The following is a 23,682-nucleotide window of genomic DNA, read 5'->3' on the forward strand; positions in this document are numbered from 1 at the left end:
AAGACCGCTGGTTTGAAAGAGGTGTAAAAGAGGCCATTCATGTCAAAGTGGAGAAACCATCCCTTAACAGAGGCGGGGGACTTCGACACCATCTGTCTGCTACATACAATGCTGTTCTAATATCTGTACCCCGGCAGTTTCAGAACTCTTCACACATCCATTCATGCAACTCTAACAAGTAACACCTGCTTTGAAGAGTTGCATGATACTTTGGTAATCCTTTCAAAGTAACTCCACAGCATTCACACCTCTGTGAGTTTCAGATGTCACCTTTCTGAAGAGTTACAAAGTGCCATTGTGATTGGATTAGTGGAAGAGTATATATGCTGAGGACTTCCCATACCAGTCAGTTGAACTGAAGAAGCTGCTCGGATGAGTAGTGAAACGTCTTCAATGATTACTTAACAAGTCCAGTTGCTTTAAATTTATTTATACTAGATAGGGTTACTGTAGCAAACACACCAGTTTTACCAGTGCAGGGCAACAGTACATTATATTTTTATTACTTTAAAGCTCTTTCATTTTTTAGTGTTACTGTTCCTTTAAGATGAAACTGTGCATTTATGGGACAAACCTGTCCCAATGCGCATACTGAAGTAAAAACTGCTCTTCATATTTCATTCAGTCCAACAAAATTATAAGCCCTATTTATTTAGGTTGTGTTCAGTAAAAGCCAAGCCACAACAGTTTGTGAAAAAAATGTTAATATTGATTGAATATTGAAAAACAATTTTATCTTCTCATTTTTGTTTGTAACCTCTGCAGGTCTGTCTGGGACTCATTCAGATGCACATGTAATTAATACAACTATATGTCCTTTTTTCCAGGCATTTCTACAGCCCCATCTACTAGGAAATGAGTTTACACATTTAGAATTTCCAAGACGTGTACAGAGAAAAGAGGTGGGAAAAATGATGCTGTACAGGGACTTCAACATGACAGGCTGGTAAGATCACACAATTTAGGTTTTCACATAATAATTTACAAATTAAAACATCCTGCTGTGAAACATAAGATAAATGGATTAAGCATTAAACACCACAAAGTTTTTTTTATTACAATGTTTTAGATGTTTTTTAGGTTTATTTGTGTTTATTTATGTGTGTCATTTTTTTTTTTACATGTTGTGCTTTTTTGCTCTTTAATATCATACTGTGACATTCTGGTTGTTGGCCGCAGTAAACAACATCTCATGTGTAACAGATATATGTGACTGTATAGAAACAGACTACCGTATATACTCGAGTATAAGCCGACCCGAATATAAGCCGAGGTACCTAATTTTACCTAAGAAAACTGGAAAAACTTATTGACTCGAGTATAAGCCTAGGGACTGCTGGGCCCCCCACCTCCCTCCCCACCGGACTGCTGGGCCCCCCGCCTCCCTCCCCACCGGACTGCTGGGCCCCCCGCCTCCCTCCCCACCGGACTGCTGGGCCCCCCACCTCCCTCCCCACCGGACTGCTGGGCCCCCTACCTCCCTCCCCACCGGACTGCTGGGCCCCCTACCTCCCTCCCCACTGGACTGCTGGGCCCCCTACCTCCCTCCCCACCAGACTGCTGGGCCCCCGATGCCCTCTCTACCATTGGTAAGTACCTGGAAGACAAGTCCATGATTAACCGAAGGGTCGCGTGATGTCACTTCCGCCCCAGGGAGCGCACAGAAGAGCACACAAGTAGAAGGATAATGCTCAGCCTCAGCGCTTCCTATCACAGCACCAAGCTGCTGTGGGAAGCAGAGAGCGGGACTGAAGGAACTTATTGCGAGCACCGGTATGTAAGACTGCAGGAGTTTTTCGATGTCGATGCTGCACGTGCGTGTGGGGCTTTAGCGATGGTTGCGGGTGGAGGAATCACTAGCAGGAGGTCGACTTATTTGAGTACTCGAGTATAAGCCGAGGGTGAATTTTTCAGCACATTTTTTGTGCTGAAAAACTTGGCTTATACTCGAGTATATACGGTAATTAATGCCTTCCTAATTCCAAACATTTTAGTATCAAATTACAAAAATACCTGCTCTGTTCTCTTTAAAAATGTGCATATTCCTTATTGGTTGAAAAACATTTTCCTGGAAAGAAGTAATAGGAACTCTTAGTACTTAGTTCTAAATTATGTCAGAATGTTTTTCAATGTATTTTTATACACTATAGTTAAGCTTTTTCTTTTCTTCTTAAAACTGTTGGATCATCAAGTTTGCATTTTTCTCTTACACAGAACAGCTGTAGATCTAATGACGATTGTATCTCAATTCAATTATACTGGCAACATATGTTGTAGCAAATCATTGCAGAATAATCAGTAAGCTTAACACAATAAATATGACATAATTTGCCCATATTTTGCTTCAGCAGTACCATGAATATACTGTTGCTCATGAATAGATATGTTGCTAGGAAAGTATGTTTGGTTAGGGTGCATCTAATTAAGTGTATTAGTATGCAAGAGTATATTTCACTTCCACAATCCCTTTGTTTAGAGTTTGGAGTATAGCCAAGCTGTTTAGCACTGGGGACTCCTTTTACTCCCTTTTCTATCTGGGAAGGTCTTTCAATCTCTGAGGATGTGATTAAAAAGAAACTTCACTTTAAATGCATCTTAGACGTCTGAGAATGACCTTTCTGTTGACTGCATTTACTGCTCCTCTTGAAAAGAGAAAAATGCGGTTATTAATCTGTGAGTTGAAGGCAAAACAAGGCAGATAAAAAAATGATTAGCCAGTTTTAATTGGCAGCATGCAAGTTCTCTTTTGCCTTTTTTAATGTCTGTTGTGCTTTTCAGTTTCTTTCCTCTGCTTAAAATGGAATGGTTAGCAGATGGGGAAATGATAGAGGATTCTCTGTGCAAACCCATGTCTGCTATGTAGTAATAATTGTTTGATTAAATTAAGGGCTAAAGACTTACAAAGTCAATGAATAAATTAACCTTAAAGGACACACTTCATTAGACTTAGTGTGACTTGTTCAGCATCCTTTGGTTAAAATTGTATCTGTAGCTAGATTCATTAACATTTAACTGTGCAGCTTAAATATTTTGTATTTCTTTCAAATTTTTTTTTTTTATTTTAATTTGTATTTGCCTCTCTAAAGTAGACAATTAAGATACTCTTCAACCTTCCATTCCAGAATTTGGAAAAGCCAGTCACCAGAGTACTTCGCCAACTCAGCCCTCATTTTGAGTATTAAGGGGTCGGAATAAAACACAGTTATACCCTGTGAATAGCATTTTCTGTTAATCTTCTATAATATGTATTGAATTTTATTGAATTTAGAATCTATCTTAATTGCTTATTGTTGAGGAGTTTTACAGAAAGTGATCCCAATATTTTTGCCTTACCCCCAACCCACAGGGGAAGGTCATATGGAATCTCCTGTCTTCTCATTGTTGTTTATCACCAGAGGTGTATTTTGATGCACTGATCACCCTGCAGTCATGTAAGGCAGTGATCACTAACCGGTGGCTTGAGAGCAACATGTTGCTGACCAACCCACTGGATGTTGCTCCCCATGGCCTCAAAGCTGGTGCTTATTTTTAAATTCCTGATTCAGAATCAAAAGATTTTCTACAAATTATAAAGTATCTTAGCAAATTATTATACAAATTCGAAAGTATATAAGCAGTTACCTACTAATTTATTTGGGGTGTATTTTTATTTAAGTACCTTTGTTCAGTTGTCTTTTCTTCTGACCTCAGCCTTCAGTTTTGATTTGTTAGCCTGTGAGGCACTGTGCTAGGAAACCTCTGTATGCAGCTCTGCAAATATTATCTTCTTTCTAGTATCACATTTATTAACTGAATCTTCTCTTGTCTTGCTCACTCTCTTTCTCTGCTTAACCAGTATTACTTTTTTCATTATAATCTATGCATGCTTCTGCTGTGTTGACCACCATAGGCTCTTTACTGAATACAAATGTGCTGTACTGTGAGATAGAAAAGCACATCCAACAAATCGTCTAACAGGCAATGTATTAAGAAAATCTATGCCATATGTAGATTGTTACATGAAAAAAAACATGGATTAATGTATTGGATTTTTTTTATTCCAAAGTAAATGGGAAGCTTAGATATGCCAATTGCTTCTCCTCTGCCATTAATCTAACTGATGCAGTTGCAAGGGTATATCAAGATTGCCATTGCCTAGCAACCTCCGATAGCGTTCTAATTAGAAAGCTATTGTTCTCGGTGAGATCCTGCAGGAACACGTGCATTGACTTGCAAATGCCTCCGCAGTCCTCCTTTATACTAAAAAACTGGTATGACAATATTTTATGATTTTATTCATTTTTGTTATGTTTAAAAAAAAAAAAAAAAAAAAAAAAAAAGGTGACAAATAGTTTTTTTTTTTACTTGGAAATTGCATGTAATAAAAGTAAAACTATCCAGACATTTCCAAATCACTGTAATTGCTGGCTGCCCACGTTTTTTGCAAATTTTGTAAAACATGGAAAGCTAAATGGAACAAAGCTTGTTATTTTGCAGTTGAGCAAAGTGAGTGTATCACAGGGAACCTTATGAAGCCTGACTGGCCGGTGACCTTGCACATGGCCATGTGGTTTTGGTTAATTCAATTCCTCAACTGTCAATTCAAAATCTGATCAATGCAAATTGTAGTAAGAAAATTGTACTTTTACAGTGGTTGTGCAGTTTTGGTCAACAATAACCATTGTGTGGCCATCTTAAAGACAACTAATAACTTCATGTTCCATTCCCCTTTGCATTTGTCTGCTGGAAGTATTAACTATATATTTAGTACAATTTAGCTTTAAATTCCTTAACACCTTTAAAAGTTGTTCGCTTTTAAATTAACTTCCAATATGATATAGAGAATGATATTCCCCCTTGTCCACCTAGGCAATTTGCAATTGGGCTTTTTTGTGATTTTTGCATTATATAGCTTTTTGTTATAAAGATGTTATATAAAACAGCTCCCTGCTCCATACAAATAAACTATTTTCATAAATATATACTTTTTTAGTACTGTAGTTTGTGCCGTTGGGTAACCCTAAATAGAAAATTGGCACCTGGAGTGGTAGGATTCACAGTGCACACAAATAAGCCAAGGCACACATACATGCTAGGCCTCATCAGCCAATTAATGGGCAAAGTTCTGCCTTTTACTTCCACACTACTTCCTGTTACAGCTGCATTATTTCCTGTCAGGTGATCTCTGAGGGAGCACTCAGCCCATCACTAAATGGTGACTTACTGATATACTGTATATATTGTGGTTTGGTAAGATTCTTTAATAGGCCACTCAATATAAAAATAACATCTGTTGGTTAAGTATTCATCCTGGGGGTATAGTTTCCTTTAACTTAAAGCTGAACTAACAATTTAATGGCATTGTTGTTTAAGCTTGCAGTACTCCATGCATACCTCTCCTGCAGCACAATTATGCCCTAAGTTTGGAGAGACCCTTTAAAAAGCTGTGTTTCCAATATTAAGCTGTGCTGACAGCAGGAGGGAAACGTCTCCTTGCCTTTACTCAGCACAGTTATCTTAGCTCCATAATATTGGGTGCTGTAATCTGACATGGAGCCCATGTTCAGACAAAGTGACCCAATATCTTACTTTTATGGCACTTTGAGAGCTATGCTTTGTCACAAAAAATCTTCAGCAGAATCCAAGAGAACTATGGAGAGTGGCGTCTATTAGAGATGCCCCTGCCTATTATTTTCAGCCCTGAACAACACAACAGCTCTGAAAAGCATGAGGTTAGCAGTTGAAAACAGTAAAAATCTAAATGTATTGTAAATTGCAAATGGGTTCAGAAGCTTTTGGTTTTAGAGCCCCTATAATAAAACATAATTCACTGCAGTGCCTCATAATGGTAATGTTAATTGTTTTCTACCTGGATTTAAATTTCAAGGCTTATTTCATAATTAGTATAAGTTTACATTGCCCCTGGTGGTCATTAAGCCAAGGTACGTTAATTCTGTAGCTTCTTGTCTGTAAGTGTTTTGTTCGGATGTATGGAGATATATCCCCAGAGCACAGTTAAAGCACTCATTGATATCTGCTTTATTCTTCACATAGCCAAAGATCTTTATAGCAAAGAGAGTTGTAAGTCTGAAATTGAATCAGTAATGCTAAGGACAAATTGTACAGAATAAGCAGGTCTATAGGTGAGGATTGTCACAAAAAGGTCATATTAATAGATTGCTCTGTACTATATATTTAGTAGCTAGTTATTATTAATTATATTGCAGTAGAGGATAATGATAATTTGATTTTTGTCATTATAACACAGTCAAAGTTGGCAAAATTGACTTTCTTATAGCAACCAAGTTGTGGCCAAGAGGTGTGGGTGCCTAAAGCTGGTTTCTTGGTTTGCTTTCACCTCACACCAACTCCCCATCACCATCATATGCCCACAATCCCCACCCACTTTCTGCTGTAAATTCACCCCCACTCCCCACCATCACTGTCTGCCCAAAACCCTTGACTGCTGGCACATACCCAGAGAGCAATACACAGAAAAGCAATACCCCACCCCCACCCCCACCAATTCAGTGTGGGTATATTAATGAAGCAGATAATTCCCCCCAAACTTTTGTAGTTGATAAAAAGTTTTTGCCCCACTATGACACAGAAAAATGTGAGAGTGCCTGATTCTAAAGGGCAAAAAGTTCAGATTTTTCAGAAAATAAAATGTGCAGATGTGCATTGTGATGTGCCCCTTCTGTGGCTGTTGTAAATTGCTGTTTTAATGAGACACTGATAATATAAATGTGACATCTTTCTTAACTAATGAATGTGCCTCACAATTAGCAGTGTATATAGATATAGAGATCTTAACTGTATTTTCATAGCAGCTAATTTAGATATATGAAATAAAATCCTACTGTCTCATTCTGTAAGCCTTGTTTGTTCATGGACTTAAACATCTCCTGCTTGTTATAATGTTATTGGAAAGTTCTGCTTAACCTGCTTACATCGGCATGATTTATGTTAACCGGTAACAGCTTAATATTGTACTAAAATATTCACTGTATCCACACACCTAATATACTTCCTTGTTTCAGCCAAATGCACAGTGAGGGAGGGTTGGCACCCTGCTAATACTGTAGAAAGAAAAAGCAAATAGGGAGAACCCCCTGTGTTTCTTGTATCAAATACATTGACATATTTGACACATAGTACATACATTTCCTGAAAGAATTAATGGTCACTGAGTGTCAGCTGCACCAGTTGAGATGCTAATTGGTAATTAAAGGTCACTATAAACAATGATCGATCATGGTATTTTGATTTAGTTATCTAGACATTCGACTCAGGTCGATCACTGTGCACCTCAATGTTGCTGAGTTTTAAAAGATTGTTATCCCTTCTTTTCTTCTCAAGTGAACTGTAAAATATTTTGCTGTTGAGATGTAAAAACACAACTACACAAGTTTGCTAGCAGTCAAGCCAGAGTATCACTGAAATGAACCCTGACAAAGCCCAACTGCAGTACTCCCTAGAGGAATTCCCCACTTTTACACCTAGAAGAAAGGCAGAGTGTACAAAGGCAAAACAGCCTTCCCTTGTTTAATATCATATTTAAAATAATTAACATAGTAATAAATGCACAGATGAGTGAAAGGTTAGTGCAAACAATATAAAACTATCTCCAGCTCCTAAAAGGAACATGGTATCATGCAGAGTGCAGATCTACAGAGTAAAACATCACCGGTGATGTTGTTTATAGCAGCCAATCAGATGCTTTGCTTTGATTTTCTATTTGTTGAAATCTAATTGCTGATTGATTGCCCTGGGCAACACCACCGGTAATGCTTTACTCCACTTTTTACACAGCGTGATAAATATACCCTATAGAAACAGATTTATCAATGAATTAACCATTTGATAAATATGCTTCTCAAAATAGAAAGTGGGTGAGTTTTTATGTATTAAACTCTAAACTCACATTTTGATAAATCTGCCCCTTAGATTTTAACTTAAAAAACCATTATCTATGTTTCAAATTCAACAGGCAACATAGTGACATAGTCAAGGTGCATATTATATGAATAGTGCAGCCCATGCCCCCAGTGATCACATTAGTGGTCTTAATCTGCACCTCTTGGTTGTTTTTTTATAAGGAGATTGTAACACAATAGAAGTTAATATGGAAGGTTCTATAAAAGTTTATGGCCAGACAGCCAGAAAACTGCCCCAAGAAAGCCTTTTAAAAAGGTGCACCATGCAGTCTGAAGCAGTGGAAGGGGCAGTTAGCTTTAACAGCAATCAGGGTGAGACTTGAGTGAATGGCAGTCATCCTGTATAAAATCAAACAGTATAGCTGGATGTCTGTAATAACCATACTGTGTGCATATTGGTAACTTTAGGCCAGTATAACTACACTGAACCTGAGTTAGTGACATTTGGGAATGCCAGCTAGAAGAGTTGTAAATATATTTTGAATGCCCTGGGTTATTGTGTATAAATGGCTAACAGTTTGTTGTTTTCCCCCTTAGGGCATATAAAACAATTGAAGAAAATGATTTAAAATTCCCCCTGATATATGGAGAAGGCAAAAAGGTATGTTGAACTAATTTACAGTAGATCCCAGTCACTTTTTGAGCAGATTCTAATTTTAAGTCTGATATAGTAAATCACTGTGCACTAATTGCATAACAAATGTATGAATGAGTGTATGAACTTCATTCCATATAAATTCAGTTGGTAGTTAATGTGTCACCAATGGTTTTGTACTTTTGCCCTTTCTGTACTAACCCTTTATGTGTTTATTTTGACTGAAATTGTGGGCCCTTGGTAGCTCCTGATGCCTAAAGGGAAACAGGAATCAGAAATGAGAGTCCTGAGAGAGACTCGCTTTATATCAATATAGTATGCTATGGGGCAGCACATTTCCCATTAAAAATGTTAAGCAGAATTATAGCAGTTTTTGCTGTTTGGGCCCATCAGTGAGAAATGCTTTTGTTCTAAATGTATACTGTAAGGGTCATTTAAAGAGATACTGACATCAGGATTTTGATTCTGGGCAGTAACAGAACCCGGCACATCTAATAGTACATGTTGCCTGTGTGAGCACTGGTGGAGCAAGGTTGTCTCGTTGGTCAGGCTAGATGGAAAATTTTGATTGTGCTTCTTTGATCAAAATTGTGTATTATATATGATTTCTTTTTCACCCAGGCTCGAGTTATGGCTACTATTGGTGTAACAAGAGGGCTTGGAGACCATGATTTGAAAGTTCATGACTCGAATATTTATATTAAACCTTTCCTATCCTCAGTCCCTGAGGTAAGTTAAGTGGAAGTCAAAAAAAGCAAATTCCTTTTTATAGTTACTACATTTTGTTGATTACACAATTGACAATCTCTGTTATAAGAATTACAGTAATACTGCTCAAAGAAGGTGTTGCATTCTTTCTTCTGTTTTTATTCCTTATCTTTCTTCTGTTATTATTCCTTAAGTCACCTTTAACATCACTAGGAACATTTTTTATCTTTTGGACCAGGACCGCCACCATTTTTGTGCATTCCATATGAAGATTTTAAATGCTAGTGAGTATGGGTTCAGACGTAGAAGATTTAAATTCAGCATCTCAAAGATGAAATCCTTGTATCACAACATTTTGACACCTCCAGTTTCTACTCACTCAATTCACAGACCTTGCCTCTATCCATACATTTACTCTCCAAAATGACTTATGCTCAGCTTAGTATAACTTAGTTCCCTGCAGGTTTTAGCATTACTTACCTATTACTTACACCTATTACAGTCTTTACCTTTTAAGTAAAGGTGTGTTTTAAAATACAAACTTTTCAACAGCAATAGTTTATGGCTGGGAAGATAAGGCAGTGGCCTATCTTCTTCTAAAGCACAAAGGATATATGTTCATTAAATATTTATTTATATTAACTTTAATATTATTCTGCTTCCCTCTGACAGCCAAAGGGTGGGGATGCTGGAAGGCAGAAGGTTGGACATGTCTAAATTATATACCGCCTCCCCCCCTGCCCAACAATAGGGGCCACAGTGTTTGCCAAAGCCCTCCTCTGGTCCAGCTTATAAGAGATTATTTTCTTTTTGGAAAGAGTTCACTTTGAAAACATGATCTAAAGCAAACATTAAACACAATGGATATGATGAATATAGAGTTCACTGGGCACTGCAAAACAAAATAAGCAAAGGCTGATATTATACATGCATCCAGTGGGAGACCAATTTATGAAAACACAAAATGATTTATGGTGTAGATTCAGTTCTAAAGTTGTTGTTTTGTGGTTTCTAGAAATTCTCTTTTTCAGTCAGTTTCTGCCAGCAAATTTTCCACTTCTGTCCCCTTCCCAGATGGAATTTATCCCTTGCTTGCCATATGCTGTCCTGGTTTTTAGTGCTGTTCCTGACCATTTCAGTTTGTTAGACTGACAAACTTGCTGTTTGGCACCAAATATTTAACAATTTAACAAACCTGTTAATGGGCAACTCTACCAGGCATCCCCTTGATAGCTTCTGTGCTGCCAGCCAGGCATAGAACGCATCTCTAGTTTAAAACCACTATGCATATCCCAGATTTTGAAGTGGTAACATAGTAACATAGTAAGTTGGGTTGAAAAAAGACATACGTCCATCAAGTTCAACCATAATGCCTATACCTAACCTGCCTAACTACAAGTTGATCCAGAGGAAGGCAAAAAACCCCATCTGAAGCCTCTCTAATTTGCCTCAGAGGGGAAAAAATTCCTTCCTGACTCCAAGATGGCAATCGGACCAGTCCCTGGATCAACTTGTACTAAGAGCTATCTCCCATAACCGTGTATTCCCTCACTTGCTAAGAATCCATCCAGCCCCTTCTTAAAGCTATATAATGTATCAGCCAGTACGACTGATTCGGGGAGGGAATTCCACAACTTCACAGCTCTCACTGTAAAAAATCCTTTCCGAATATTTATATGGAACCTCCCTTCTTCTAAACGGAGTGGGTGCCCTCGTGTCCGTTGGAAGGACCTACTGGTAAATAAAACATTAGAGAGGTTATTATATGATCCCCTTATATATTTATACATAGTTATCATGTCACCTCTTAAGCGCCTCTTCTCCAGTGTAAACAGACCCAACTTGGCCAGTCTTTCTTCATAACCGAGACTTTCCATACCCTTTACCAGCTTAGTTGCCCTTCTCTGGACCCTCTCTAGCTCAATAATGTCCCGTTTGAGCACTGGAGACCAAAACTGAACAGCATATTCTAGATGGGGCCTTACCAGCGCTCTGTAAAGGGGAAGAATAACCCCCTCCTCCCGTGAATCTATACCCCTTTTAATACAGCTCAGAACCTTGTTTGCCCTTGCAGCTGCTGCCTGGCATTGCTTGCTACAGCCAAGTTTATTATCTACAAGGACTCCAAGATCCTTCTCCATTATGGATTTGCCTAGTGCAGTCCCATTAAGGGTATACGGGGCTTGCATATTTTTACATCCCAGGTGCATGACCTTACATTTATCCACATTAAATCTCATCTGCCACTTAGCTGCCCAGATTGCCAGTTGGTCAAGATCCTGCTGCAGGGATGTCACATCCTGGATAGAATTGACTGGTCTGCAGAGTTTTGTGTCATCTGCAAACACTGATACATTACTCATAATACCCTCCCCTAAGTCATTTATGAACAAATTAAACAAAAGTGGACCCAGTACAGAACCCTGAGGGACCCCACTGAGAACCTTACTCCAAGTAGAGAATGTGCCATTAACAACCACCCTCTGTACCCGATCCTGTAGCCAGTTTTCTATCCATGTGCAAACGACTTCACTAAGACCAATAGACCTTAGCTTAGAAAGCAGTCGTTTGTGGGGAACGGTATCAAATGCTTTGGCAAAATCCAAATAGATTATATCTACTGCATCCCCACTGTCCAGCTTCTTACTTACCTCATCATAAAAAGCAATTAAATTGGTCTGACATGACCTGTCCTTCATAAAGCCATGCTGATTACTGCTCATAATGCCATTCTCCACTACATAATTTTGAATGTGATCCCTTAACAAGCCTTCAAATAACTTGCCCACCACGGATGTCAAACTTACAGGCCTATAATTGCCAGGCTGAGATCTTATTCCCTTTTTAAATATGGGAGTGACATTCGCCTTCTTCCAATCACTAGGTACCATACCTGATGAAAGAGAGTCTGAGAATATCAGAGACAAGGTCCACTGCAATTCTGCCCCTAGCTCTCTCAGTACCCGAGGGTGTATTCCATCTGGCCCAGGTGCCTTGTTTACATTTATCGTGTGTAACCCTTTAAGCACCATATCCTGTGCCAACCACTGTGAAGTTGGAGCTGAGGCAACAGTGAAGCTATTGGGTGAGACTTGGCCCACTGGCTCCTCTACTGTATACACAGAAGAAAAGAACTGGTTAAGCACATCTGCCTTTTCTGTATCCGCTGTAACCATATTGTTATTATAACTCAATGGGGCCACACCCTCAACCTGCATCTTTTTACTATTAATATACTTAAAAAACTTTTTGGGGTTAGTCTTGGCCTCGGCCGCGATGCGCTCCTCATTTTCTATCTTTGCCTTCCGGATTGCTGTTTTACAACACTTGTTATAGTGTTTATAATCATTAAACGCAGCTACTGTCCCCTCTGACTTATATTTCTTAAAAGCTTTCCTTTTTTTCCCTATTAACTTCTTTACCTCAGAGTTAAGCCACATGGGGTGATTCTTAACACTTCTACTTTTTCTTATTAAGTGGTGCTGTCAGCCAAAAGGAGCTACTTCCATCCAGATCCCCACAGCCGTGTTTGTGCCGCTATTACTCTCGGGTCCTGTCGGAAATATGTTGTGGACCCCATTTATCAGGCTTTCTTACTCTGTCTCACTTTTTCCTGATCTTGCATCCTCTCTCTGTGTTCATCATCTACAGACCTTCCTTAGCCTTCTCCTCTGCTACCTTTCTCTTTCTTCTTCTGTACTGACATACCTGAAATATTTCTTGGATGTTTTAACTGTCGTATTGATAAACCCTCACAACCATGGCCCTCTCATTTTCTCCACCAAATCTCCTCTTTTGAACTCCAGCAGTGGACAAACACCCCAACTTTAAGGATGGCCACTTTTTGGATCTTTCTAGCCTAGCAAAAATCTGTCCCCCTTTTTGATCATCATTTGGTTGCATTTTCTGTCTCATACTCTCCTTCCACCACTGTCCTAATTTGGAATACATATGATATAGCCCTACGAGCCTTAGTTTATCCTTTCAGGTCCAGTTCTCCTCCTTTAGGGTTATGTCTGACCCTGATATTCTTTTTAGTGACTATAACCACATTTACCCTCCACCATTGGCTCATTTCCATCGTTACAGGCTAAGCATACTCGGGGTCAAAACCCACGCTCCTGGCTGAACTCACAAACCAGATTCTTACGCTTCTGTATGCGATCTGCAGAATGTATGTGGAAGAAATCCCCTACACTATCCATTATAAATTCCTATTGTCATGCCTCAACTTTGCCTTGTCAAAGGCCAAGCAGAAGTACTTTCAGTACTCCCTCCTAAGGGAAAGACCCCATGAGGCAGATTGTCAGACAACTAACGTGAGACTTTGCATTTGTTGGTGGATATCGGCTGGCTGTGCCTGCAACTGGGTGTATTCATTGCTTCCAGGTACAGGCACAATTAGAATATTTTTTAAGGACTTGCGGACTTTTACGCAGGCTGACAATCTCCTTTTGGGGCCTTACCTGAGCCCACTTCTGCCTGCCCTAATTCTTTTGATTTGGTTCAGTGCAAGGTAACAGGACATTATACTTAACTGCATATAAACTGCTAATTACTGACAAATACCAACGTTTTTCCTTATGGCATCTTTCATTTCAAATATGACACACTTAAATGGAAGAGGCAAAAGTAACTTAAAGGACTCAGTAATGTCTAAAAAAAATATCAAAACTAGCAAGTAACAGATGTGTTGACCATAGGGGGGTTCTTTTATAAATACTGGGCAAATTTGCTTCCTGTGTGCAAATTTCCCAGTGTTAATAGATGACCCCCAGAGAGTCTACTCCATTAAAAGACAGATTGAGGAATGATATGTAGGATTTTGGCATTTTAATTTGCACATACATTTGTGCCACCTATAAATGTCATTATCAAACAGAAGTGATCAGGGGTTGGGGCACATATGTGCAATTCACCATGTCATTTTTGCAATTTGCACCCTGCCTCTGGTGAGCACCTATGGGTCTTTGTGCTCCAGAATGGGGTGCAAGGACTTTTACTCCCAATTAATTTATCGCTGCCTGTGTTAAGATTTATAAATACCAGAACATCCCTGTGTCCCCACCACCCACAAAGGGCTAGTCCTAAAGAACATTGTCCACAGAGCAACTGGCTGGGAAGTGATGTATTATTTGACCCTGTCATTGAAAATGTTTGAATGCAATTAGTGTTTACTCTATAGCATAGACATTGGAACTGTGGGGGGCAGAGGGGCAGACAGCAAAGTGGTAAAAAAAAAAAAAAGTTTTGTGCCACAGCGACATTTAGCAGCTCTATTGAAAATTAAAATGAAAACAATATTGACAAGCCCATTTGCCTTAAGCTCTGTAGGGGCAACTATTTCTCAAATTTCCTTGTATTTACACACAAAAATATAATGACATGCCTAAACCTTAGAATGTTCGATCTTGAAGTCATATATTGCCATCTCCATCTGGGGAAGAATGAGAAGGCAGCATTAAACTACACAGATGGAAGACAGAACACTGCATGGGAAAGAAAAAGACAAAAGGTATTGAAAGGCAAGATTTTAAGAGGGAGAATAAAGGAAAGGGGAGATCTGCTTACAATCAGATTGCATGGTTTGAATTCCTTCGTTCAATCATCTGTTTTGTGGTTGGCATATCACTTGAATTAGTCTGAAATGTAAAACGTATTGAGACCATTTTGCTAATCCTTCTACAAATTGCACAGACCTTCAGCCACTAAGCTTAATGGCAGTACAAAATGAGTTTTCCTCATGCAGTTGCCTTAAAATTCAGGTAATCTCTGTGACCAGCAGCTAACCCTGGACTTTGTAATGAAAACCTATACTTTGCGCTCCTATTGAAATAGAGAAATAAAATGATCAAAGGCTTATTTGTTTCATTACCAGTCGTGGCTTACTATACAAATACACTTCTATAGCACTGAGAGCACTAAGGGCACTATTGCCCCATTGAACACTTTATTCAAAACTTTTCAGTAGCAGTAAAAACACATGAGCAGAAACATAAAGGCCCTTTTAATATATATGGAGGTAAAAGTTACCTTAGAGGTGATCTACCCCCTTTAATCATTGTAAAGAATGTAACAGCAGACTTCTATTCCCATGATTGCGCCTTTCTGTAGCTCTGGGCCCTATAAAATTTGGTGCCTGAGGTGTAACTAAATAAAGGTATTATAAATGTTGGTGTTTTCTGTTGGACTGCACCTGTGAGTGATAGCCCACATGTAGAATCGGCTCTGTCTGCCTGTATTGCTACATAGATATTGCATTTACTACCTTTGAATTCAGATCCTATTAAATGACTGCATTAGATTCCCTCGTTATTTCATGCAGTGCCTCCTGCAAGTGTGTTTCTGTATGCAATCTGTTTGTTTTGATGTATACACCTTGCTTGTACCTTATGTATTAATAATAATTGTTGAAGGTTTAAAATAGGCCTTATATTTGGCAAACTATCAGTGCTCTGCTGGCTTCATTTCACTTGTTGTGGGTGGCAGCATTGCTTAATATGCTCTAGCCATTGGCTGTGCCTGTGCCTATTGAACTGCATGAGTCAGTGGCTGACTCACCATATAAAAGGGAAAATAACACTGACACATACATTGCTTATTCCACCCCCCCACTTCCTTTTAATGATGGGTAGACGTTATACTATGATATTTAATATTCTTTACTTATGAGACATGTGTGCAGTGCTTTACAGAGAATCCATACCCCAGTGGATCAGGAACAAATACATTGATCAAATCTGGATCTTCTAGTCTATCATTATAGTTTGCCACAGTCTGCAGGGCAGTTTTTGCCTCATTATGCTGCCATTTTATTTGATAATTAGGTACATTTTTATTTAAGTCTGTGGATGATGGGTGATTTCATATTGGAATCTGAAGCAGGGGTCATTTATTCAGGGCTGCCCTGCTTAAAAACATAGTTGGACTCATTTTCAAACATTAGGCAAAAATAGCACCTGTGCATTAAAGGGTGTTCACCTTTAAGTATGTTATAGAATGGTCAATTTTAAATTGGTTTAATTATTTATTTATTTTTATAGCACAGGTATAGGATCCATTATCCAGAATGCACGGGACCAAGGGTATTCCGGATAAGGGGTCTTTCAGTAATTTGGATCTCCATACCTTAAGTCTACTAAAAAATCAATAAAACAGTAATTAAACCCAATAGGATTGTTTTGCATCCAATAAGGATTATTTATATCTTAGTTGGGATCGATTACAAGGTACTGTTTTATTACTACAAAGAAAAAGGAAATCAGTTTTAAAATTCTGAATTATTTGATTAAAATGGAGTCTATGGGAGACGGGCTTTCCGTAATTCGGAGCTTTCTGGATAACGGGTTTCCGGATAAGGGGTCCGATACCTGTAATAATTATTTACCTTCTTCCAACTCTTTGCAGCTTTCTAGTAGACAAATAAATGATTTCTCTGTGAGGCTTCAGTTTTCTTGTTACTTTTTACCAGTATCTCATTGAAACTATTCCCTGTTTGGTCTGATATATTACTTCATTGAGATTTCATAACGTATTCTCAATTTTTTCAAGTCTCCATGGAAAATATCTCAATTTAATAAAGACAGTTCAACTTTTTTGAATAACCTCAAATCACAAGTGCCCATAGTTCGAGGCACTCCTAAGCAATCAAATCAGGTTTTCTTGTGAAAAATCAAGAACATTTGAAGATTCTTACATTAGCAGCTTTTCAACATTTAGATTAACATGACATTTCTTGTTCTTGTGAACTTACCCTTTAATAAATCCTGTATGTGAGGAAGAATATCTGTCACTTCACATGTGCCAGAGATTACTTCACATTACATGTTTAACGCAGAGAGCTATAAAGTCTCTTGGAAATCTGCTTGAATGCTTCACTTCCAAATAATTCTACATGCCTTAAAGAATCTAAGCAGAGTATTGGCAGCATGAATGGCTGCAGCTTTCTGCCAGGACGATTCATTTATAGCCACTGATTTGTTTAGCAACATTATTTCAGCAGCCATGGCACCTCAGCTTTTGGACATCTTTAACAATTACAGAATAATTCACAATTGGCTACAAGTTAATTAAGTTTTTTTTTTTCTTCATTTTAGGAGTCAGAAGTGGAAAATCAGTTGCAAAAAAATGATTGGTTATTTTATAAACATTTCCTTCTCGCAGAGAGAAAAGAATGCAGAAAAGCGCATTAAACCATCCGAGGCGTGTAACTATGCCAAATAAAGTGCATGTTTAGACGAGCTTGTGCAGCCCAGATGTACTGCTAAACTGAAAGGATTAACCAGCATATCTGACTAGGCGTACATCTCCGGAATGGAATACTGAATATAATTTTCTCTTGGCAGCTTTTGCTGTAGCCGTCATGCTTCTTTTAATCGACTGCTGTTTCTTAGGTTAATTAAAGTGCGCTGCGAGCTCTGCCTGAACATTGGAAGGTTCAGTGTGTGGAATTCAAGAAGTGTGCAGTGACAGTTGGAATGCTGGCTCAAAGAAAACGAAGTAGAGACTCCACAAAAGATTCCTTTTAGAGCTTTGCAATGATCTATTTCATGGGCCAGCTCCTGTCTCTGGATTGTGTAAACTCTACTAGTCAATACATGAAAAACCACTTTGTGAAAGATTAGCCTTATTGTGGGTGCATGCATTTCTAGGCATCTGTCCCATCAGAGATTTCTCTTTTTAAAGCAGCTTCCCCCGCATACAATGTATAATTACATTCTGTGTTTTCATAGAAGTTTGCTGATAATCACAGGTAAACACAGGCAGAATGTGTATCTTCATGTGGCCAGTTTTGGCTGAGGAATACCTAGAAATATTTGACATTAAAATATGTAGATCATTTGGAAGCAAAACAGCCAACTACAAAATACCATTTAGTGGGTTTGTTTTTCAGGAATGAATTGGTCATAAATTGTAAAGTGTATCTTGGCGATATAGCCAATGACCATGTCATTTTTGTCACTTGGTGGTTTAACATAGACAACCATTTTTACTGGAGGTGACTGACATAGCTATAGTTACTGAGCCTCTCAGAAATTTAATTTATGTGCCCTGCCAAACTTTGGGAAGATAGCTTATTTACACAAAGATATAATGATTGAAAAAAAGTGGTCTAGAACTACTTGTTTAGATGGTTATAATTGGTTTAGAAACCACTTATATCTCTTGTTTAGATTTTTATAATATAGAGATTATAGAGACCTACCCCAAACAGCATGGGGACCTATATTTTGGGCTTGTACAATAATCACATTTTTACCACAGCCATTTGTTGGGCTCTGGTTAACATTTGTAGTATGACTGTTAAAGGTGCAAATAGTACGGCATTATATACCTTCCTTACTATCTCAGTTAATACACTGATCAGTTGCAGCCAACTATGGAAAGCATTACACTGAAAAGTGGGTCAGATAGCAGTACGGGCTCTTGGTGAGTTCCCAGGAGGAGTTGGTCAGGCTGACTGTGAGAGGTAATTCAGGTTACAGCAGCTGGATCTGAAACCTAAATGCTATTTTTTATGTTGTCTGAATCCAGATGATTTTTTATTAGTGTAAATAATAATGCTGTGATTTCACAACTTGCTCTCATAGCACTTAATATGGAGTAAATAAAAGGTATTTGTGCTGCCAGTTATTGTTTGTAAAGTTGCTTGGCAAAAAGTCAATTGTTTGTGTCTATGTTGTTGTAGGTGAGAGTCTATGATCTAGTTCAACATGAACACAGTGCAGATGACGTGCTTGTTCTGGCAACTGATGGACTATGGGACGTCTTGTTCAATGAAGAGGTTTTAGAAGCTGTTACGAGCTTCCTTGCAAACTGTGATCCTGATGACCCTCACAGGTTTGTATACATATCATTGCAGAAATGAAATGAACTGAAGCAACATTTATCTCAAGTGTAGATGCAACAGTAAGCTGGAAAGATCATATGGGGTAATGCAGTAAAAGTTTGCACCAGATCTACTAAACTAAACTGTAGCAACCAATCAAGAGGTTGTATTTACTGGTCACCACTTTGAAAGGAAACATTTGGTTGTTATTAGTTATTAGCCCTGTGTAACATGCAAGAATTAAGAATTATAAACCTTCCTTCCCTCGGGAAGTTCATGATACAATGCATTATGTCAACATTGAACTTCTTTGATATACAGTTTGGCGAGCCAAAACAAGAGTATTCTGCCCAAGATACATACAATTGTAGTGCCTTCCACACGTAACACACACTATATTCTTCTGTGGAAACATACCAGGACAAAGCATTGATTTATTGTATAGTATATAATATCATTAAATGGAGATGCATAATTCCTTTTATGCTTTTTAAATGTGTGTTCCATTCTGTGTTTTCTATGAGTTGTGGGAGGCATTGCTAGCTGGTGATGTATCTTTGTGCTTTGCCAACACTATTTATATGCACAGTATAGTGGGATATCGCTTCATAAACACAACTTTATACATGTTTGATATATTTACCCCTCAGCTATAAGTTACGTGTCCAACATATTTCAACCTTTGGTCTCCAAAGGGAGCTTAAACAGCAGTGCGTAAATCTAACGTGCTTGTATTTTATAAGCCTTTGGAAGTTTATTGGTAGCAGAACTATGTTTCATGCTAGTATGTTCAAAAGTAATAGCAACTGAAGACTTATAAGGCTTAAGTGTTTCCATAAAAGTTTATTGAAGAAAAGGGCCTTGCATTCACAAGCATCCCTAGAGCATATAAATGCACAAGTGCTCTGGCGCCTTTAAATAATAAATGTCTTTGCCGTTTAATCTTTTAAGTGCTGGTGGGATCAATATAGTGTAAGAATGCAGAAAAGCAGTGCTTAACATGCCCCACACAGTTTGTGAGATGTAATTGAGTTTTTGCTGTCGCACAGATACACACTGGCAGCACAGGACCTGGTAATGCGGGCGAGAGGCGTGCTCAAGGACCGGGGCTGGAGAATATCCAACGACAGGCTGGGCTCAGGAGATGACATCTCTGTTTACGTCATCCCTTTGGAACATGGAAACAGAGTATCATGATCTGAACGTTTTGTGGCTGCATTCGTTTTGGGAAAAGGCAGATTTTATTGTTTATATACATTTAATTTGTTCTAAAAGTGAACAGAAAGCAAATTCACTACTGGAAAAAACCCTGCTGTATTTTACCTTGTGGTTTAGAAACCTCAGAGAGAGTATATTTAAATGCTGCTAATGTTATGTGAATTCACCAGTTAAAGCAATTGGTTTTCCTTTTGTTCAAAAAGTACTTCTTTACATTATGGCATTTATTTTAAAATAGAAGGAAGATATTGAGCCTGTTGTGGTTAATGCAATAACAGGTGCACCGCTTGCTCTAAGTCTAGTAGCTCATAGCTTTCAATCAGATATTTGCTTTCATGGAGCACTAAAGTAAATGCTAACTGCTGATTTAGGTGATGTAGGCTGCTAAGCCGGAAGCAAGCTTTTGCAGATGGAGCATCCCAATAGGTTATCCATTCAGCTGCCTGCAGGCTTTGGTGCTGATATTGCTGCATTACTGTGCATCAGTGGGGATAGGTACTTATTGTATTCTCATAACTGCACTGTTGCAAGAAGAGCAGGCAGCAGCATGGAATTACCTCTAAAGGCTTCTCCATCTGTATTTCTCCGTCTAAAAAGAGGTACATGTCAGGACCCTTTTAAACGTCATAGAGAAATGTATTGAGTATATTTAACTTTATTTATTTAGTTTGGTTTTTGCAGTTTAAGAAGCTGTATTCTTTTTAAAATGGGTGTTTTTCATTTGCACTGCACCTCACAGTGCAAGCTGAACTTTTCCCTGTTTCTATAAACATTTTGCTTGTTTGTATGTTTATTCATCTATTAAGCCCTTTTCTGTCACATTTCCATTTCTGTCTGCCCAAAGCATGCAATTTGATTAAATGGTCCTACACAGAAGAGATCAAAGTCAGAACAGTTCAAAAGGCATAAGAAAGCTGTCAGCTTGCCCTCTTACTCACTAAAGCCAAATATTGCGTTAGCGCTGACAGAAAGCATAATCAGGCTGCTCACACATTTAGATTAATGGAGAAGCAAGAGCATTTATGTTTCAATAAACAAGCATTGGCTTATATGTTAGTTATATGTTAGCTCTGTGGCATTGTGTTGGTTTTGAAAGTGAATAGTAACTCTCAAATAGACAAGTATTAAGGGCTCATTTACCAGACCCAAGAGCTATGCCTGATAATAGGCACAACCGTGCGCCCAAAGTGCATATATCAGCGATGCAAAGGTTTACTCCTGAAAGCTGTAGGTGCAAAAGATTGATTTTTTTTCTTACTCTGTACCTTGCCTTACATTAGTAAATAAGCCCATAAATGTGAGAATAGCATGCTATTTTCTTCTACAACCTGGCTGTGCAGTAAAACCGTTATCTGCATTCATATGGTTTGGCTCATTTTATATAAGAAAACCATAAATATTGCAAGTGTGCCTTTTAAAATTACGCTTGGCAGAAAAGGCTGCTTAAAAATGCGGTAGTATTTACCTATCTGAGTGTACTGTAACATTTTTGCAAACTAAGCTTCCCACTTTAACTAGACAGCAGTATGGCTGCAAAGGAGCAATTGGCAGTATCCAGTAAGAATTGCCCTCATACTAAAAGGTCATTGGCTGTTTAGATGTAGCAATGCACTCTGTGTGCCTGTTAGAAATATCTATCTCCTTAGTTGATTATTTTCATGTCTTTATCGTTGTTGCCTCCATGCTGCTGTAGCAGCTCCTATGCCATATAATCAAATCTATTCAAGGCATCTGTTTTCATACAAACTGGTGACTGATCTTGTATGTATTTGGTTCTCTTCCTTCTGTTATTACAAACATAGCAAAACATTGTATAGGTTTGGCCCTTTTTAGGGCTTTTGAACAGTGCTGCCCAAGACGGTCACATAGTGAGGCATGCACAAGCAGTCAGTGCCCTCAAGAGTCCTTTTTTTAATGGCTTACTATTTAAATAATATTTACACTGATTTATGGCAAGTGTTAAAAGCACTACAGATACTTGATAAAGGCCATTAGCAAAGGATTAAGTACTTTTTTTTTTTTTACTAACCTAATAAGACATGAATTTCTAGCTTCATAGCCATGTGTCGGCTGCTTTATTCTATCCCTTTACTGAAGGAACAGTCGTGTAAATCCAGTACAAATTTACCACATTCTAGTGGTTCTGTAATGAATGTTTTTCACACACAGTTTTAATTATACAGGTACAAGATCTTTTATCCAGAATGCTTGGGACCTGGGGTTTTCTGGGGCTTTCCGCAATACAGACCTCCATATCTTACAACTGCTTAAAATTATTTAAACAAATCCAATAGGATTTTTTTGCCACCAATATGGATTCATGCAGCTTAGTTACCATTAAGTACACACTACACAGACTTTTACAGAGAACAGAAAAAATCATTTCGAAATATTTGATTCAAATGGAGTCTATGGTAGATGTAATTCCTATCATTTGGAGCTTTCAGTAGTCACTATTTGTGGCTCAAAGCAGGTACTGAAATTGGCTTAAAGAAAGACGCTAGTGGTGGTATAAATGAGCCATGGTGGGCAGATTAGCTGGATTGCCCTTTTATCATTTTATGTTAGTGTCACATTTAAAATCACAGTTTTATTATTTTAATCCCTCAACCCAGTCTTTTTTTTCTGATTTGTGATATCGTTCATGTGGGGAAAGAAATTAGAGGTTTAGGATACATTAATTCACTTCTCAGGGGATACAAATCCTAGGTCAAGGAAGCACATTAATAAAACAGTAAGTGGGGATATAGATTCCCAGGCGCACACAGAGCAGTTGACCCTTTCTGCAGTCTGTAGCATACATTATGTGGGCTCTTAAGCGATGTCTTCTGGCAGATTTTGCCCTACTATTAAGGAGACCATGGGAAACATAACTTTGAATGTATACTGATAGAAATCAAACAAAACCTCCAAACCAAACGGAAATGATTTGCATTTTTCATATGAATGCTACCCAGTGGAGAATCTATGCAGGATGCCATAGAGATCTCATTACCCATAACTGCTCTGTATGAAATGTGGCTCATTATGAGAGCTAGAGATGGCATCACTGTAGATCTATATTGATTCTCCTACAACATTTATTGACTTGGAGGTTAGCTAAATGACCTGTCTCTGTATATGGCCCCCTTGAATGGAAGTTTGAATCCTCTAAGGAGCAGTATTTGTAATCTCACAGAGGAGATATTGAAACATACTTCTGATATATTGTAATAGGGATGAGCACAATGAGAGAGAGAAACGCAGATTTGCAGACGCCTGGCTTCATACCTATGTGAAAACTGTTTTTAAATCTATATCTGTACAATGCTGTTATCAATTTACAAGCATTTATGTACATATCCAAAGATAGGATATAAGTTTACCAACAAGTGTTTTTAGGTTTATGAACAAAAGTTTTCATTTAATGACGA

The 23,682-nt window shown here is 38.3% G+C and overlaps 1 protein-coding gene across 1 annotated transcript in view; it reads left to right on the forward strand.

Annotated features, from left to right (window-relative positions):
* The window catches only part of ppm1h (protein phosphatase, Mg2+/Mn2+ dependent 1H), a 103,325-nt gene extending 82,261 nt beyond the window's left edge, over positions 1 to 21,064 (forward strand). The window contains exons 6-10 of the mRNA NM_001017305.2: positions 828 to 946; positions 8,457 to 8,520; positions 9,136 to 9,243; positions 18,911 to 19,062; positions 20,101 to 21,064. Of these exons, the coding sequence (NP_001017305.1) occupies positions 828 to 946; positions 8,457 to 8,520; positions 9,136 to 9,243; positions 18,911 to 19,062; positions 20,101 to 20,248 (591 nt within the window). The 3' untranslated portion in view covers positions 20,249 to 21,064. The remainder of the gene's footprint in view (positions 1 to 827; positions 947 to 8,456; positions 8,521 to 9,135; positions 9,244 to 18,910; positions 19,063 to 20,100) is intronic.
* The last annotated feature ends 2,618 nt before the right edge of the window (positions 21,065 to 23,682 follow it).

This window comes from Xenopus tropicalis, chromosome 3, assembly GCF_000004195.4.
Source record: "Xenopus tropicalis strain Nigerian chromosome 3, UCB_Xtro_10.0, whole genome shotgun sequence".
NCBI classification, from domain to species: Eukaryota; Metazoa; Chordata; class Amphibia; order Anura; family Pipidae; genus Xenopus; species Xenopus tropicalis.